Source organism: Microcebus murinus, chromosome 9 (assembly GCF_040939455.1).
Source record: "Microcebus murinus isolate Inina chromosome 9, M.murinus_Inina_mat1.0, whole genome shotgun sequence".
Classification (NCBI taxonomy): Eukaryota; Metazoa; Chordata; class Mammalia; order Primates; family Cheirogaleidae; genus Microcebus; species Microcebus murinus.
Genome location: NC_134112.1, coordinates 50,816,947 through 50,836,508, shown reverse-complemented (window position 1 = coordinate 50,836,508; position 19,562 = coordinate 50,816,947). Strand labels below are relative to the sequence as shown.

The 19,562-nt window shown below is 37.2% G+C and overlaps 1 protein-coding gene across 4 annotated transcripts in view; it reads right to left on the bottom strand.

Moving 5' to 3' along the window:
* Nucleotides 1–19,562, bottom strand: part of ABCB4 (ATP binding cassette subfamily B member 4) — a 65,576-nt gene that overhangs the window by 21,919 nt on the left and 24,095 nt on the right. For 3 of the 4 annotated variants that reach the window (XM_076006462.1, XM_020289811.2, XM_020289813.2), the window contains 8 exons: nt 18,820–18,933; nt 17,607–17,717; nt 17,266–17,391; nt 14,443–14,646; nt 13,922–14,092; nt 10,061–10,222; nt 4,732–4,902; nt 534–680 (listed from right to left, as the gene is read on the bottom strand). In XM_076006462.1, coding sequence (XP_075862577.1) covers nt 534–680; nt 4,732–4,902; nt 10,061–10,222; nt 13,922–14,092; nt 14,443–14,646; nt 17,266–17,391; nt 17,607–17,717; nt 18,820–18,933 — 1,206 coding nt within the window. Of the gene's footprint in view, nt 1–533; nt 681–4,731; nt 4,903–10,060; nt 10,223–13,921; nt 14,093–14,442; nt 14,647–17,265; nt 17,392–17,606; nt 17,718–18,819; nt 18,934–19,562 lie in introns of those variants that run through there. The other variant, XM_076006463.1, reaches the window with a different exon arrangement.

Sequence of the window (19,562 nt, the reverse complement as noted above, 5' to 3'; positions counted from 1 at the left end):
AAATGCATTCCATAGAGTTACCTGTATAATTTCTTTTAATCCTCAGCCATCTGACAACATAAGTTTTATAGATGAAGAAACTGAGGCACAGAGAGGGAAAGCATCCTGCCCAAGTTTGCACAGCTATTCAGTGGTGAGGCCAGTCTATGTCCAGAGCCTGGGCTCTAACTAAGCACTGTGACCTTTACCCTCCGCCCCATCCCCGCCTCCCTGTGAGACCTATCCCAGCTCCTCTCCAAAAACAGAACAAGGTTCACTGTCAGACGTCAGTTCCACCAAAATGAAGAGAGCTCATTAGAAGACCTTCTTCACTGATCTTACATTTTATAATTTCATTAATATCATCATTCAGAGTGATTCAAAGGCTACTTTTCTTTTCTCTGACAGCTTTTCTCAAAAGGAAACTGAGGACTTTGGCTTAGTTTAATTCGAGGCTGCTTAACCCCAGAATGGAGCCAGCTGGTGAGGTCGGGAGGAGAAGCAGCTGACGAACTGCTTTAGTGCAAGCTGTTATGTGACGTTTGCAAACGTACCTCTATCATCTCTGAGAATATGACTGAAAATGCCGGCTGAAGCCCCCCGTTGGCAATGGCACATACTGTTCCCACCACAAAGTAGGGCCATTCTGTTTTATTCAGTTTCAGGACCTTCAGAAAAGACACTGGTGGCACATTTTCATCCTAGAACATATAAATAAAAGGACAAATTGGTGACGACGCAACAGTTGCCAGTGTTCGTGGACAGAAAAGGCAGGGCCATTGCCCTCACACAGGTGCAGAGAATGACCAGCAAACTCCTAGAGAGTAGGGCCATGGATTATGAAATGTTAACAATGTCCACTGATTACACAGCATAAGCTGAATATGAATTGTTCACACTACTGCTACTGTCTCACTAGGACAAAAATAAATAGGCCGGGTGCAGTGGCTCACACCTGTAATCCTAGCACTCTGGGAGGCCAAGGCAGGAGGATCACTTGAGGCCAGGAGTTCAAGACCAGCCTGAGTAAGAACGAGATCCCATCTCTACAAAAGATAGAAAAATTAGCCAGGCATGGTAGTGCACACTTGTAGTCCCAGCTACTCATGAGGCTGAGGCAGGAGGATCCCTTGAGCCCAGGAGTTTGAGTACAGTGAGCTATGATGATGCCACTACACTCCAGCCCAGGCAACAGAGGGAGACTCTGTCTCAAAATAGATAAATAAATAAAATAAAAATGAATTTTTTTTTTTTGAGACAGAGTCTCCCTCTGTTGCCCAGGCTAGAGTGAGTGCCATGGCGTCAGCCTAGCTCACAGCAACCTTAAACTCTTGGGCTCAAGTTATCCTATTGCCTCAGCCTCTTGAGTAGCTGGGGTTACAGGCATGCGCCAACCATGCCTGGCTAATTTTTTCTATATATTTTAGTTGGCCAATTAATTTCTTTCTACTTTTAGTAGAGACGGGGTCTCACTCTTGCTCAGAGCTGGTTTTGAACTCCTGACCTTGAGCGATCCTCCCGCCTTGGCCTCCCAGAGTGCTAGGATTACAGGCATGAGCCACCACGCCCAGCCTTACAAATGAATTGTTTACTCATGGGGCAATCTTCATGGTGTGACTAGCTTGTCTTTATCCTAGCCCAAGCAGATTGAAAGGTAGCAGGATCTGGGCACAACGTGCCTTAGAATCCAGTGCTAGCTCTGGACTTGCAGCACTCTGTTGGTGTAACAGTCATAGCTGGGCCCCATGAGCTGAGCTGCAGGTTTCTCATGTATAATGACACAGTCCTGCCTCTCTAACAGGAATGAAGTCAAGGTCAAATAAGACAATACACGTGAGCAAATGGATGAACGTCCTTACAAATGTAGGATGCCGTTATTAACCAGAGAACATGGGCTTGTTCTCTTAACCCCAGAACCCTGCCCAGTTCTGCCTTTTCTGTGATACATTCGCAACTCACAAAACCAAATTAATTATATCCCTTTTCTTTGGTCACTGTTCCCTCTGCAGACTTCTCTTATTTTATAGCTTAACTTGTTTTGCAATTTTTTGATTGTTTGGGTTACATATGTCCATTTCTAGTACATGAGGTTTTTTCCCCCAAGTCATTCCAGAAAACAGTAAGTGAGGTGTTTTCTTTTTGTTTGTTTGTTTGTTTGTTTTAAAGATGAAGATTATGTCTTTATAGTCCTAGAAACTAACCCAATTCCTGGCAAATCAATTCTCAGCAAATGTTGAACTAAATGGCTGGTCGAGCAGGGAGAATTTAGGTTTCATAAAGAAGAATATTTTGACTATGGAAGCAGTTTAACATTAAACTTGACACAAAGGTGACTATAGAATTCCATAGCCTTAAGGTGACTTAAATAGGTTATGTTTGTGTCTCTATGAAATGGAGAACACAGAAGTAGGTCCTTTTTTTTTTTTTTAGCTGAATAAAAAGTATTTATTGAATTTGATTCTAATTAAAAATTCTCAGAATGACTCTAAGTGTCTAACTTTATTAAAATTGTTGGTTAATAAAAACATTTAAAAACACATGGGATCAGTAAGAACTCTGAAATCCTCAGAATATAGCTTAGGTATTGTTTCTCAGTCCTCAGGCAGCTGCAGTTGCTCCATATATCACATTATGTAGCGCACTTCTATTTCCCATTGAAGAGAAAATGCAGCATAGGATCTACAATGATCTAATGTTAGGCACTTCCTTGACTTCATCAATATTGATGGAGAAGAAAAGTGTGTTTTAAAATTTGGAAAGAGGTTCTGTGCACTTTAACATGTCCTCAATCTCCTCTTCATAAACTGTAGAAGCCAGCCATTTGGACTGCCTTGGGTCGATGTATGTAGTGGGAGGTGCTGATGGTTTGTCTTGCTCAATAGTACACCTGACAAACACGAATGCTCGCCTTGGCGTTGTTTTTGAAACAAATGTTACCACAGAGCTAAAAACGATCTTCCCTTTTAAAATCTCATATTGGATGTCACAGTCAGTTGTAGGGTACAAAAGTAGGTTCTACTCAGCCCTTTTCTTTCGAATTACCCACTTTCTCTGTAGTTTAGCTTTTTTCCTCCCTAGTTAACATTATCTTTAAGTCCAGAGCTCCAGCATGATAAATGCCCTTTCCCCGGCTTGCTGCCCTTCAGCACACACAAGCAAGTCTTCCCAGGTCCCTCTAGTCAGACGCAACTAACTTCTCCCTCTCCTTCGGCACGTTGCTTATCCCTCTCTGATGGCACTTAGGACAACCCTACTGATTGCAGCATTTTCTGCCTGCCCCTCTTCTTGTTGCATTTCTTCAAGAGAAGTGCTCCTCTAAAACACTCGCCTTTAAAGACTTAGCAAAATAACTCTCAAAATAAATAAGGAAATGAGAAGTGGATAATTCCATAGCCAAAAGAGGGAAACTGTTTATCTTACTTATAATAATGAAGCTCCACAATAGTATAATTGTTATTCTTCTTTCTATAAATATACCAAGATTAAGACCTCTAAGAGAGCCCTTGTAATTTCTGTAGTAAGTCATACTGTGGGCAGAGAAAAACACATGCAATGACCTCTCAGTAGGATTAGTTTCCTCAGGCCAACGCAAAAGTAAACTCAGCAACAAATAACACCAAAATGCATCAAAAGCATATCTTAAAATAGGAAAATATTTTTTCTTGGAGTGTGTTCCCTCTCTATTATAAAATTATTTGTTAACCTGAATTAATAATATCCTATATCTTTAGGTGAGGAATGTTAAAGAATATACAATTTTGCTATTTCTGGCCATTTCCCCCTTTCTCTTAGTAAGAGAATTTCAGTCTAATCTAGTGTGTCAATGCCTAGAGCAAAAAGATTCAATTTTCCATACTCCCTTGTTACTAGGTATGGCCACGTGGCTAAATTTGGCCAAGGACTTATACGTAAAAGTATTGGGTGGGACTTCCTGCTGCTTGGAACATGGATGTGAGGCTAGAGTTTCAGGATCCATCTTAGACCAGGCAGTGACCTGAGGACAGAGCCACATGCCAGGACAGTGAAGGTAAGACGAAAGGAGCTTGAGTCCCTGGGGACTGTGGAGCCATTTTATCCCTGGGTTTTTCACCTCTGAGATTCTGTTTTTCATGTGAAGGAGAAAAAAAAAAACAAAACTCTTAATTTGCTTAAACTGACATTATTCTGGGTTTCCTAGTATAGGTAATCAAATGTAATCTTAGCTAATAGAACAGGGGTCCTCAAACTTTTTAAACAGGGGACCAGTTCACTGTCCCTCAGACCATTGGAGGGCTGGACTATAGTTTAAAAAAAACTATGAACAAATTCCTATGCACACTGCACTTATCTTATTTTGAAGTAAAAATACAAATGGCCCACATGTGGCCCTTGCGCCATAGTTTGAGGACACCTGTAATAGAGTATACAAATCTTTATTTTGGACTAGCTTTATTATCTCTGGCCTCAAAGGTGAATGTAAGATTTAGTTTTAATATTAAGCATCTCAGCACAATAATTACATTTTTGGATCTAATTTTTTTTTTTTTTTTGCCATTGAAAATCTGATTTCAGTTCACTGTCAAATACATTTAAAATTTGAACTTCAGAGCACCTGGCTAGCTCAGTTGGTAGAACATGAGACTTTAAAATTTGAAACTTCTTTTTAAAAAGAAGAGTAGTAATCATCTGTGCCTGAAAAACACTTGCAAGGCTAAGAATTTCAACAGCAACACCATAAAGTAAAAGACTTAATTTCAGTGACAAGCAACTTACAAGTTCCTTGGTTTCCACCTTAAAGCCATTCTGATACATTCGAGAATTTCTAAGGCTTTTATGAGTAGAATTTCTAAACGTGCGAGATTTCCAGCCATTTGGGGTCATACCAGTGGCAGCCTTTTCATCATTCAGTTCAAATTCTTCTGACTGGATCTGGCTTCCTGATGTCTGAAAGAATAAAAAAACATTAAAGTGTGTGAGTGTGTGTGTATCTACCAGATGGATGTAACCTCCAAGGTTAGGACAAGAAAGCAATTTTGAATATTACAGGTGTCAAGATGTTTAGATTCCATAACAACTTCTAACTCAACGTTAGCTGGAAAACTATAAAGAAATGTATCAACACACATAAGTAAAAAAAGGTTAAAAATGACAGAAAGGTCCGATTTAATTTGAACAATATGAAAGCTGGAGTATAAAAGAGTATTTTGTAAAAAAAATTTTGTTTGTTTTTGAGACAGGCTAGCATGCAGTTAGCATCATCATAGCTCACTGCAACTTTAAACTCCTGAGTTCAAACCATCCTCCAAGCTCAGCCTCCCAAGTAGCTTGGACTACAGGCATGAGCCACCATACTGGGTTAATTAAAAAAAAATTTTTTTTTCAGACACAGGGTCTCACTATGTTGCCCAGGCTGGTCTTGAACTCCTGTCCTCAAGTGATTCTCTCACCTCCCAAAATGCTAGGATTACAGGCTTGAATACAGCCTGTTCCCTGCCAGTATTTTCTAAAAACTTAAAGACACATTTTTCATAATCCAAAGGGTATGTAGGAATTTCCTCAAAATGCAAGAATCCAGAGAACAGGTAATGACCACCAAAGGGAAGAAGAAGAAATAGAAACATTACCAAAGTCTTATTTTTAAAGCTATGAACAGATCGGGTGTGGTGGCTCACGCCTGTAATCCTAGCACTCTGGGAGGCTGAAGCAGGAGGATTGTTGAGCTCAGGAGTTCGAGACCAGCCTGAGCAAGAGCAAGACCCCATCTCTATTATAAATAGAAAGAAATTAGCCAAACAACTAAAAACAGAAAAAATTAGGGGGCATGGTGGCGCATGCCTGTAGTCCCAGCTACTTGGGAGGCTGAGGCAGGAGGATCGCTTGAGCCTAGGAGTTTGAGGTTGCTGTAAGCTATGAGGACGCCACAGCATTCTAGCCCAGGCAACAGAGTGAGACTCTGTCTCTAAATAAATAAATAAATAAAATAAAATAAGATAAAATAAAATAAAATATAAAGCTATGAACAAAGGAAAGTGGAATCAAAGAGCCTTCTCCCTACCTACCCATGGGTGACAAGACTGGTTTCCTCGACTGGCTGAGTGCATCTTATTCCTTCCTTGCAGTCCTGCTCTGGGATGGGACTCACACCCCATCCCAGGTGACTCCACACGAAGGCTGAACCTCATTATCAGCTTTGAGAAGAATTCTCTCCTCAATGGGAATGGAGTTGGGAGTGGTGATTTAAGGATTTAAGCTCACTGCCCTGTGAGGGAAGATCAAGCCTTGCTGGAGCTGGACTTCGAGTCTGTTTCCCTGTTTGCTTCTCCAAATCTGAGTACACATCTGAATGGTTTGTCCAGGACCTTAGTCCTTGTAGTATTGTCTTGTTCTTGCTCCTCCCTTCACGTCCTGCCCTGAACCCAATCCCATGACTAGTGCCTTATCGTACCTACAGTAGCATATCTTGATCTCTCGGCTTTGCTGTTGTGCTTCGACACCTGACAGAATGTTGCCCTTGTGCCTCTATTTTGCTTTGAACCACACTGCAATATATTCTGCTTGGTGGACTTCCTTACTTATTACTGAAACAATGTTACACCATCTCACAACCAAAACCCAACCTAGGCTAAAGACTTTTCACTCCCATCTGTTCCCACACTGCTACCAGAATCATTTTCCTAAAAGAAGCTCAGAATTATCCACAGCTTCCCACCACCTGCTCAAGCATGGATCCTCAAAGATCTAGCTCATGGCAAGTCAAACTGGACCACTTCTCATGAATGTCTCCCCTTATCTTCTCCTCCCCTTGTGATCTCATCCATGCTATCTAGAGGTCCATCTCAGTGGACAGTTCTTCCAATAATACCATTCAGATTTTAGCTCCCTTCTATGACCTAATGAACACTACCTGTCTCTCTCATAGTAGTTTTCTCTGTGCCTTACCTAAAGCATTTACTTAGTTGGTGTTGGGTGCTGCAGCTGAGAGGTCATTGAGTTTCAAAGCCACGATGGTCACTTTTCAGGTGATAAAAAGTATCTATTTAAAACAATAGCCCTTATTTCTTCTGCCCAAACATATTTTAGCTGGCTCAAAGACTTAATTGTAAAAAGTAAAACAAATGCTGAAAGGAAATATGGTTGCATATCCTAAAAACAACCTTAAATCCTGAAGACATGAAGGAAAAAATTAACAATCGAATTACATACAATGTTAACATTACTTATGGCAGCCAAACAAACAACAAAGTGAAACTGGAAGGAGGAAGGCAGGAAAAAATAATTTTCCCAATACATGCAAGAGAAGAGTATATTTCCTTTTTATGTAAAGAGTTCTTATAAATCAATAAGAATATTAGGAACAACACAACAGAAAAATGGCCTAATACAAGAACAAACTCTTTCACAGAGGAAAAAATATAAATGGCCAATGAAAATGTGAAAAGATACTCAATGTTATGAATAGTTAAAGAATGTGGAGATACTACTTAGATCTTTTAAGCTAGCAAAGATGAAAAATAAATACTAAATGGCTGCCAATGGTTATTTGTAGGTATATTATGATCAAGTTTCTAAGATATACATATTTGTATTTTTTTAAATGCTTAGATTTTTAAACATAAGAATATATTATCTTTCTAACCAGAAAAAAATTAAGATACATTTAAAGAGTCAACAGTTTACCTAATGGAGAAGCAGTAAAAATTATTGTTAGAAACAAAACAAAAAAGGTTAAATTAAAGCCAGGTTTGTCTTTGAGGTTTAAGAAAAGAGAGCAGCATTAGCTTGAGCATCTACTGAATCTCAGGCTAACTGTAGTTCTTTCCTCCGCCTCCCCAACAGCACTAACAAGTAAGTGGGATGGCAAAACCCAAATCAGAAGTGGGAAAGGTGGGCGTACCAAGGTGGAGGTGTTCAAAGTGCCTAAGAAGCATGGAATGCCCGAGCTGGTAGAAACATCAGAGGTCATCTTAGTCCAAGCACCTGCTCATTTAACAAGTGAGGATACCAGAACCCAATTTGGTTGAATGATTTGCCCTAAGCTATTGCCTAGTGACAGGTTTCTATCACACCGGGCCATTGTTCAGTTTTCAAATGTACAACTTTTCCTGGGAAAGAAAGCTCAGGAAATATGATACAGAAAGATTAGAGTTGTCTATATCCCCTTGGCAGTCTCATAGCCTAAGTCCTGATGAAGTGGACAGTCATTCTTACAGGGACACAGCAATAGGGCAGCCAAGGGAGAAAGCAGTTACCCATGTGAGGATCCAACATGTCATTATAGGTAAAATCAGAGAGCCTTTGTGACCATTAATGAAATAAAAACTAAAATGGATTTAAAGTAACATTGTATATATTCCTATCTAGTGAAATGTTTAAGACCCTTTATGGTGGCCAGGCCATGCAGTATCCATCAGCAAAGAAACTATGACTGATCCCCTCCTGCTGCAGAACATTATCTGGGAAATGCCAGCCTGAGTTATAAAATTTTCTACCATTTCATTCAGCATTTTCATTTGGGGGAATTTTCAATTTTCAGTAACTACCATTTATCATGTATCTGTTGTGTGTCAAGTCCTTTTTTGTAAAAAAAAAAAAAAATAACAGTTTCATTGAAATATATCATAAAATTCACCCTTTTAAAGGTTTCAGTTTTTTTTTTTTAAATACAGATATATTCAAGTGCTTATTTCTTAGATGTGTAACAACCTCTCATGGTAGGTTTAGTTTCCAAATGTAGAAACTGAGAAACTTAAGTCAGAGGAGTTACTTGTCAGAAAACAAGGCAAATTTTTGATTTAACTTTTTTGGACCCACATATTCTCACAGTGGCAATATTTAGAATAGAGAAATACTGGAAATAAACCAAGTTTCTAACTTTAGAGAAATGACTAATTTCACACATTAATATAATGGATTGGTGCGTACCCATTAATGATAGTATCTGGATGATGTATATATGAAATGTTAAGGAAAATGAACAAAAATATGTGTATATACTAATTACGGGTATATCAAAGCAAATGTATATACTTTACAAACATAAGAATCATGTTCATAGAATATTTTTCGGTTATTTATTCTGCAAAGTTACTCAAGTTACTGAGCACAAGAAAATGTCTTGTTTAATAATAAGACAAACTAATAATTATCAGTATGTCCTGTTTTAGGAACTAGAGTGAATGATTTTACTTTTTATTTTTTATTTTTATTTATTTTTTTTTTTTGAGACAGAGTCTCGCTTTGTTGCCCAGGCTAGAGTGAGTGCCGTGGCGTTAGCCTAGCTCACAGCAACCTCAAACTCCTGGGCTCAAGCAATCCTCCTGCCTCAGCCTCCCTAAGTAGCTGGGACTACAGGCATGCGCCACCATGCCCAGCTAATTTTTTCTATATATATTAGTTGGCCAATTAATTTCTTTCTATTTATAATAGAGACAGGGTCTCGCTCTTGCTGGTTTTGAACTCCTGACCTCGAGCAATCCGCCCGCCTCAGCCTCCCAGAGAGCTAGGATTACAGGCGTGAGCCACCGTGCCCGGCTTGATTTTACTTTTTAAACCAAACTATTCTCTTCCTAGAGCCATGAATCTTGCCGTTGGTCTTATTAGGATCATCTAAGAACATCTTAAAATCACACAGGATCTCCCCCGACCACTGGCTCTTCAAAAAGAACCAAGCAGAAGTGCTCTGAGAAGGTTGTCAGTTGGCAATGACATCCCCAAAATGTTTCTGCAGGTCTCCAGCATTCCATATAACTCAGTGATAGGGCTCCTCAGACAAGTGTGAAACAGTTCTCTCGTCCTCTGACTCCTACCCCTCTGATCATCCCTAATCGTGTGGTAGACAGGACCTGTTAATTTGAACACATCCCCCAGGCAATTAGGAATCTCTGTCCTAAGGAATACATACATTCACAATGTTTTTAGCATTATTTTCTCCCTGCCCCACCCCCTTCACAGATGTTGAATTAAAGTCTCAGACATACACTTTTAGGCATCTTCCTGAAGTTTCTTATTTCTCGGTATAGCATTAGCTACATCATAACTTAATAGTTTTAAGAATACTATATTGAGGAGCAAACAGCAGAAAAAAGTCCCAGGAAGCAGATACCTGCATGTTAACAAGTTTGTAGTACACCCCTTCCTTCTTCATCAGCTCGCTGTGGCTTCCTTGCTCCACAATGACTCCATCCTCCAACCCAGCAATGACATCTGCACTTCGGACTGTAGACAGTCTGTGCGCTATCACGATGGTGGTCCTGCCTTCTCGGGCCTAATGGGGAAAAGGACAAAAACATGGTGCATCAGGGCTACCGTATTGACACACTGTCAATTAACACACACAATTAAGCACCTGGATGGATGCTGTTTGCAGCTGATGAGACAGTAGTTTACATTGCAGATCTCCATGTGGTTATGGCAAAGGCATCACTCTTCTATGAAAGATAAAAACCTGACTTGAGTTCAGGACCAGAGAGATAGCCAACCCCTTTCTGTATGAGGATAGATTACTCTGGAAGCTTACCATAGTGTCAGTGTTTCCTCAAGAGAAACAAAAGTTTGACCCTTCTTAAGTGTTTTTGCACTTGTCTGAGGTGCCCTAGGTCTATGTTACATGGAATGCTAGAAACTTTAGCAGAAATATTTTAGGGAAGTCGTTGACAAGTGACAATTTTTTCCAGAGCACTTCTGTAGGGTTCATTTTGAAGAACCCGATCTTAGCTGTAATTCTGATGGACTGCGTGCAGGCAGTTTAGGAGAAAATGTACTATGGACCAGGATTGTTCAAATCATAATTCAAAAACAATCTGAATCACAATCTCTAGGGTGGGTCCAGTTACGTTGCTCTTTAACAAGCACCCTAGGTGATCGTTACGCATGCTAAAATCCACAAATCACTCCTCTGAGTAGTTCAGTGACCTCAGATGTTTGCTTGGTGGGTTCATGAATGGGCATTTAAACTCTGGATAATGCCTATCAAATTATGAATGGTTTATCATTAATAATGGCTGCTCTTTGTGATACTTATTAGCCCTATAAGACCAATAGTTTCTTAGGACCACACCTACTCAGATAGTAAAATAATGTCATTAGGATAGTTATCAGAGTCTAATTTACCTAAGTGTTAAAATATACATTTAAAACGAAAGCATAGCCGGGCGCGGTGGCTCACGCCTGTAATCCTAGCTCTTGGGAGGCCGAGGCGGGCGGATTGCTCAAGGTCAGGAGTTCAAAACCAGCCTGAGCAAGAGCGAGACCCCGTCTCTACTATAAATAGAAAGAAATTAATTGGCCAACTGATATATATATGTAAAAAATTAGCTGGGCATGGTGGCGCATGCCTGTAGTCCCAGCTACTCGGGAGGCTGAGGCAGAAGGATTGCTGGAGCCCAGGAGTTTGAGGTTGCTGTGAGCTAGGCTGACGCCACGGCACTCACTCTAGCCTGGGCAACAAAGCGAGACTCTGTCTCAAAAAAAAAAAAAAAACAAAAAAAAACGAAAGCATAGCCAAAGGGTGGGAACAATCCAAATGTTCACCAATTGACGAACAGATAAACAACATGTAGTACATCCACACAATGGAATATTATTAGGCCATAGAAAGGAATGATGTTTGATGCATGTTACAACATATATGAACCTTGAAAACATTGAGGTATGTTAAAGAAGCCAGTTGCAAAAGACCACACATTGTATGATTCCATTTACATAAAATGTCTAGAATAGGCAAATCCATAGAGACAGAAAGTAGATTAGTGTTTGCCAAGGGTTGGGGTGAGGGTGGGATCTGGAGTGACTGGTTTCTTTTTGGGGTGGTGAAAATGTTCTGGAATTAGATAGTGGTGATGGTTACCTTGTGAATATACTAAACTATAACCTTGTGAATATACTAAAAACCATTGAACTGTATATTTTTAAAGGGTGGCTTTTATGGTACTTTATTTATATCTCAATTTTTAAAAGAAGAATAGCCATGAAAATTCTGAAAAAGAAGTTAATGAGAGGGGAATATCCCTGGTATTAAAGCATAAAAAGCTACACAGCAATTAAAATAGTAAAACCCAGGAGAAGCTAGCACATGAATAGGCAATTTGATCAACAGAACAAAATGGAGTCCAGAAATAGACATAAAACATTTAAGAATTTAGCATATGCAAAGTATGGTATCAGCTATCAGCAGGGAAAAGGTAGAGTATACAATAAACAGTATTGAGACAATTGTGTAACTACTTGAAAAAAAAATAATGTGGTATTTCTATTTTAGTCCTTACAATAAAATATACCCAGATGAATCAATTGTATTTAAGTAAATATAAAAGAGTAAAATCATTAAAAAGAGAGGGAGGCTAGAACATAGCTTTCTCAGACAACATTTAAGACTACTCTTTGATATTTAGTATGTAAGCCCCAAAGAAGCATTCACAAATATTAATATTTACTTATATGGAAGTTACATGGCATTGTCCAAATATGATGATATATAGGATATAATCTGATTAATCTAATTATATTCATGGTGCTAATGTGCTGAATAAATTGCTATCAGTGACTGTGTTTATCATTATGATGATATAGATTGATGATATGTCAATAGATCAATGCAAAGGAACTGGAATCAGACTTGTGAGTGGATGATTGGTGTGTAAGAAAAATAAAGTCTGTGTTTCTGAATTTAAAAGTAAGCAACCATCACCTTTGATCAAGAAAAGTTTGCCAAAGTAGAGTTTTGGCACAAAGACATTTTTCTTTTCAGAGTTTATTCAGACACCCCAATGATGACAAGACACTGGCATATCCTAGATCCTAGAATATCCTAGATTCAAGAACATCAACTGTTAAGAAATATGGACCCTCTACTAATTTTGGATGTGCAGGGTTGAAAGGCAGGCATGAACAATGGGAGTACTAATCCATTAGCCTTTCTGGAACTTCAATAAAACAGCATCTTAATGAAACTTTTTGGAATCTTTTATGAAAATCAAAAGTCCTTGGTGAAGGACTGTTACCATAGTCCTTCTTCTATGGTAACACCATGTGTAGGAATGTGCATGTAGGTATGAGACTTTGTGATTATTGGCTTTCTTTAATTGTTTACATAGCATTCAGACATAAATTTTCCTGAGAAAATAAGGTTTATACAATTTGTCTCTAAAATTGTAAGAGGTAGTTTGGATAGAATTTGTTAAGAAACTTGCACATTTTATTACTACACTTTCTTAAATCAAATATATTTATGATATTTATATATTTGAAACTCATTTCTAAGTTGTCATCTGACTCTAGTATTTATGTTGCATTAATACAGACGACATTAGTATTAGCCTCAAAAGCATACCAAGATAAGGTTCTTCCTGTAATATATCAGCTTAGTAAAGATGCTAGTGAGAGACTTAGACATATCTGAGCATGACAAATGAGCTCAGCATCCTCTAAATATGTTGCTTGTTTATATGCTTAGGCAAATATACAAGTTGAACTTTATTTCCAGAAAGGCATTCAATCACCTTTCTGAATAAATAAAAATGATGTTACTGCCTACAAAATAATGGAAGTATTTTGAATTATTTTTCAGATGTACCAGTGTCTGGGTAACCAGACCCCTCCCCTCCCCTCCTTCCCTTCCTCCCTCCCCTCCTTCTCTCCCTCCCTCCCCTCCTTCCCTCCCTCCCTCCCTCCCTCCCTTCCTGCCTGCCTGCCTTTTGCACTCCTATTTAAGACATCTACTTTTGATCAAAGCAATAGCCCATGTGTCAGAACAAAACAAAGCTAAATGGCTTATTACACAGGCCTGAATCTGGGCTCACTGCACCATGGTTAAAGCAATGTAACCTGACAGAAAAGAATAAATCTCCATGAGATAGCTTCATTTGCCTTTATGTTTATGTTTCTCAATCCAGATTCCCAAAGCATTGGCAAAAATTTCTAGTAAGGTTCTACTTTGCTGGCCTTAGGGTGTTTAGGGTCCACTGACCTTATCCAGAGCTGCCTGTACCTCTGCTTCACTTTCTGTGTCCAAAGCTGACGTGGCCTCGTCCAGCAGGAGGATCTTGGGGTTGCGGACCAGGGCACGAGCGATGGCGATCCTCTGCTTCTGTCCGCCACTCAGCTGGGCCCCTCTCTCTCCAACCAGGGTGTCAAATTTCTATGACATAGAAAACATGGGAGGGCTCTTTTAGTATATTAAATAAAATAGGCCAGGGAGTCTACAGAAATACATGAAGACAACATGGAACTTTATTTGACTACTGCATCATAAATTATAATAAATAAATACTGAATTTTTTTTAAAACTACTGCCACATTCTGTATAAAGTTTTACATTACTCAAGGACCAGGCTGTACTCTTTAAACCCTAACTAACTCATTCAAGGAATTTACGTAGCAAAAAAAGCTTGCATCTCAAACATTATTAAACCATCACTGGAGGAATGAACTCAGTCCAGTGAGGTAAAATTCCAATGTTGGGGACAACTACATTACCAGGGCCTTTACCTGTGGTAAGTTCATAATAAAATCATAGGCATTGGCTGCTTTGACAGCTTTCATTATCTCATCCATGGTTACATTTCCACGGCCATAACGGATATTTTCAGCAATTGTGGTAGAAAATAGCACTGGCTCCTGACTCACCACTCCAATTATTTCCCTCAGATACCTCACATTGAAGGTTCTAATATCCTGCCCATCAATGTTAACCTGAAAGAAAGAAATAATTTCTATTAGATATTTTAAACCATCTGATATGTAAAATATTGGGACTATTTGTTATGAAAAAAGTCTTAGCTAATATTTAACTTATTTCAGTGATCAGAAATAATAATTAAACATAAATAGCAATATGTAAGAATAAAAATAAAAAGCTGCTTACTGCTGATATTTATTTTCTTATTTATAGTTTTTTCACGAATGGAATAGTTTTTGTAAGCTACATTGCATGCCATTATTTTTTGGCATGCCATTATTTTTAATTACCAATATTAAATTTAAATAAAAATGCCCACATACCTACCTAATCTACATATCATTTTGATGCTATTATGATATTTTACTATTTTTAACACACCATGATTTACTTTATTTCCAACCTTTCAGACATTTGGCTTCCTTCAAAAATCATTGTAAAAATAGAGAATTACCAAGTTGAAGAGTATGATTTATTTTTTTCTCCTTTGATAACAATTGTTTTTTTTTTTTTTTTTTTTTTTTTTGAGACAGAGTCTCGCTTTGTTGTCCAGGCTAGAGTGAGTGCCATGGCGTCAGCCTAGCTCACAGCAACCTCAAACTCCTGGGCTCCAGCGATCCTTCTGCCTCAGCCTCCCGAGTAGCTGGGACTACAGGCATGTGCCACCATGCCCGGCTAATTTTTTTTTATATATATATCAGTTGGCCAATTAATTTCTTTCTATTTATAGTAGAGACGGGGTCTTGCTCTTGCTCAGGCTGGTTTTGAACTCCTGACCTTGAGCAATCCGCCCGCCTCGGCCTCCCAAGAGCTAGGATTACAGGCGTGAGCCACCGCGCCCGGCCTATAACAATTGTTTATGTGTACAGTGACTGGTATTTGCTGGGCATTTATTGCTTGTTGAATACAGGTTGAATAAATAATTCCTTAAAATATTTTAATAATTTACAATGTCAACAGGAATATATAAATATATATCTGCTTCACTGTAATTTATTAGAAGTAGGTTTTATCATTTTAATCTGTCTTTTTCTAACAGGTGTAAAGTGATACCTTATATCTGTTTTCATTTGCATATATTTATAAGTGAAGCTGACCATTTCTTGAAATTTTTTTACAAATTTGATTTAGTTTCAAAAGATTTGCATAGTCATATCCTATTATGAACCGGATTCCCTTCATAGAATCATATTAATTTCTCAAATATTAACCATAATACTTTTTCTATATATCTCATAAATCCTTTGCTCCAATTATTGCTTTCTTTTATCACAGTTTTATTGATTTTTATTAGAAAGAGGTTTAAGGAAAAACTGAATTAATCAACTATACCATTGGGAATTTCTTCTGTTATTTCTGTGGTAAGAAAATTATTAAATCATTAAGTGAACATTGAATATTTCTAAGTTATAGAATTTCTGAAGATTTTTTTGTTCTGCTAACCTATCCTTTAAGAAAATATGTATTACTCCAATAATAATAATAATACATATTTTTAGATCACTTACCCTCAATGGTTGTATTTTACTAGTTTCTTTTTTAAAAATAAAGAAAAATATTTATACTTGAACTAACATAGAGTTTATTTTAGTAAATGAGGATGGGCCTATGTTTCTCCATAGTAATATTGATTTTTTCCCAAGAATATTTATTAATTTTATCAAATAAAATAAATAATTTCATGTAGCCTAGAAAATTTTGTATTCATTCATTCCTGAGATCTCTGTTCTATCCCAATGCCTTTTTATGCTTTTTGGTTTTCTTTTCACTTTGTAGTCTTCTGTTTTCACAACTGTTGTGTTATAATACATTTTAATATCAGGTAAACTCAGTGTTCTAAAGTTGGGACAACTGAGGAAATTCTGAATATAGACTGTGGACTAATATTGCATTAGTGTTAAATTTATTGATTTTGATAATTATTTTGTGGTTATATAAGAGTACGTCTTTCTTAGGAAATATATTCTGAAGTATAAGTGTGTATATAATACACACACACACAAATACAGAGAAAGAGAAGATAAAAGAAGGTAAAAATATAAACAATTAGTTAATCTGGGTAAAAAGTATATTTGAGTTCCCTGGTTGCAATTTTCTATAAGTTCAAATTTATAACAAAATTTTTAAATGGTAAAAAAATATATATACCCTAAGCTATTACTGTTCCCCATGTTTCCAGAAGTTTCTTAAGAGACTATCCCACTTTCCCCTTTAGCTATTCCAAAGTTTAAGAAAACCCAGCTGTCTTTGATGAATTTAATTGCCGTCCTAAAATATCTGGTGACCCTGATGGTCAACAATTGCTATACAGAATATGTTTGACCAAACCCAATAACTCTTTGAAAGCAATTCTCTCAGTGGTTTGGATGACTGTTTTCCAGTAATTTAGTGGGTTATGAAAAGCTTAGTTGGAACAGAAGAGAGCTGTCTAGCTTCTGTGGCCTTCAAGGCTTTTATGGAATACATTTGTTACATCAGCCCAAAGCTGTGATTGCATTATCCGTATGCATTGCAAGTCCTAGCCTCTTTACAAAAATTGGATTCACATGCAGATTTGTTACTAAAAAACCAATTTCAAAGGGCCAATTTGTATCCAGCTCTCCACTTTGGAGAACCTGGTTCTTCCCACTTACCGTACCCTCATCAGGGTCATAGAGCCTCTGTATCAGCTGCACCATTGTGCTCTTCCCACAGCCACTGCTCCCAACCAGGGCCACCGTCTGCCCACTCTGCACCTTTAGGCTGAGGCCCTTCAAGATCTGTGAGGGAAAAGAGAAAAAGAGCACATTTCATAGCAAAACCCTAAAAGGAGAGTAATTCAATCCAATTTGAAATTTTAAAAAATATATCAAATTAGGAATATAACCCCCAATGGAAAAAGCATGTACATATCAAAATAACAGAGAGTTCATTCTTCGAGATAATTAAACAATCAACCTGAGTTAGGAATGTCTATAAATATTACTTACAGTACCTTGACATTAGCTCGAGAAGGATAAGAAAAATGAACATCATTGAACTCCAAATTCCCTTTGATGCTGTCTGGTTTGTGTCCTCTCTCTGAAAAACTGTCAATTTTAGGATTCTAAATAAAACAAAATTTAATGACTATTCCATCATAGGACAAACAATTACATTTTTAAGGAATATGATTCAGCAAATTCCAAAAATAGGACCCAGAATGGCACAATCTCCCTCATATGAGACAGACCCTAAGGTAAAGGTTGTGTGTGTACATGTGTGTATGTGTTGTTTAAGGAAATATTCCTTTTCAGATAACAGGCTTTTCCTGAAAAGTACATAAGAGATATTCTATTTCATCTCACACAATATTTCACTTTAAGTTTTTGGCATGTCCTCGTAAATTTTCTAAATGGTCAGATATGCACATTTATACAATCGTAATAACACAAACATAACATAACTGATATAGCCAGGTATTTCAGCATTTAGTAGAAATTAATTTATTCATAAATAATGAATGTAATGGATTGGGTTGAGAAGGGAATGATTTATAGCAAAGTTATTTAGGAACCATGTAAACTGTCAATATATTTGGAAGCTGAGCACTTTTTCATGACCTGGATCAATAAAAAAGGAGATGTAGCTTAGATTAAATTATAAAATTTCAGTTATATGCTTTACATTTTGTATGTATAAATGCAGTGACATATTTTGGTATGTCAAAACTATTTTCTTTTTCCTTGTAGTCAGTTCAATTTATTCAATATAGTTGATTCAAAATCATATTAAACATGCAGTGATGATTTTGGAAAAGGGCAACCTACAGCAAAGCATACAGTCAAATTTGGTCCCATCAATAATTTATCTACCATACTATCCTATATAGAAATAATTATATTCTCAATCTGGCTACAACATGAAAGTGATAAAGAGAAAAACTAAGAAGAAAAACATCTTTGCTCTGTACTGTAATAATAATATACTAGCACAGATGTACTTTCCCAAAATGAGATCAGTATTTTATTATCTAAACTTATAGAAATATTAATAAGAGGCATTTTGTTTCATTCATTACTAAGAGGAGATCATTAATTTCATATAATTAAATTTCACTGTAGTCAGTACAATTTATTCAATATAGTTGATTCAAAAATACTGTAAAGCCAGATTTAATTATCCGAGCCTCAAAGACTTTTTCAGCATTAAAAGAATACATGACTTACATTATCAATAATATCAAAGATCACATATGCTGCTCCTCTTGCATTGGCAAAAGCATCAATACATGGGGCAGCCTGACCAACACTGAAAGCTCCTATTAGGATTGAAAAAAAGACCTGAGCAAAAGCACAAGAGGAAAAGTTATAAGTCATGTCCTGGTATTCATTCTTATCTACAATATTATTTTTTTTCAAACATACTACACAAAGGATTGAGTTTAGATTTATCCTTTAAAAGCTGTTTTTAGCAAAAGAGCAAAATTTACAAGGTTAATATAACATTTTATCACCCCAATGGGTTTCTCTAACCTCAAAAATAATTTTTTTTGCCTAGTTTGCCAGACTATCTATTGTTCTTCTCCTGAATGTACACAGTCAGAAAGATTTTTCAAACTTATTTTGTTGACTCTGAAGTTAATGCCACCACAGAGAAACATTTTCCATCAATATTATTACTCTGTCTTATATGACTTCCTCTAACTCTTGTGTGAAATTACACAGAATGTTCAACATGAAACACGGTAGATTTTGGCCTAATGGAATTTTCCTTAAAAATACCATTTTACATATATAGTAAGATTTATAACATAGAAAGTAACAGTTCATACATTGTTACACACTAAATCACTCCCATGTGCACTGGTTAGCAATTCCTTTACATGGTTATTCTGTTCTAAAGCACACAAAACTTAACACATTTCCCTTCGTATTTTTTTCACTAGGAAAATGAATTGATATAGAAAAGC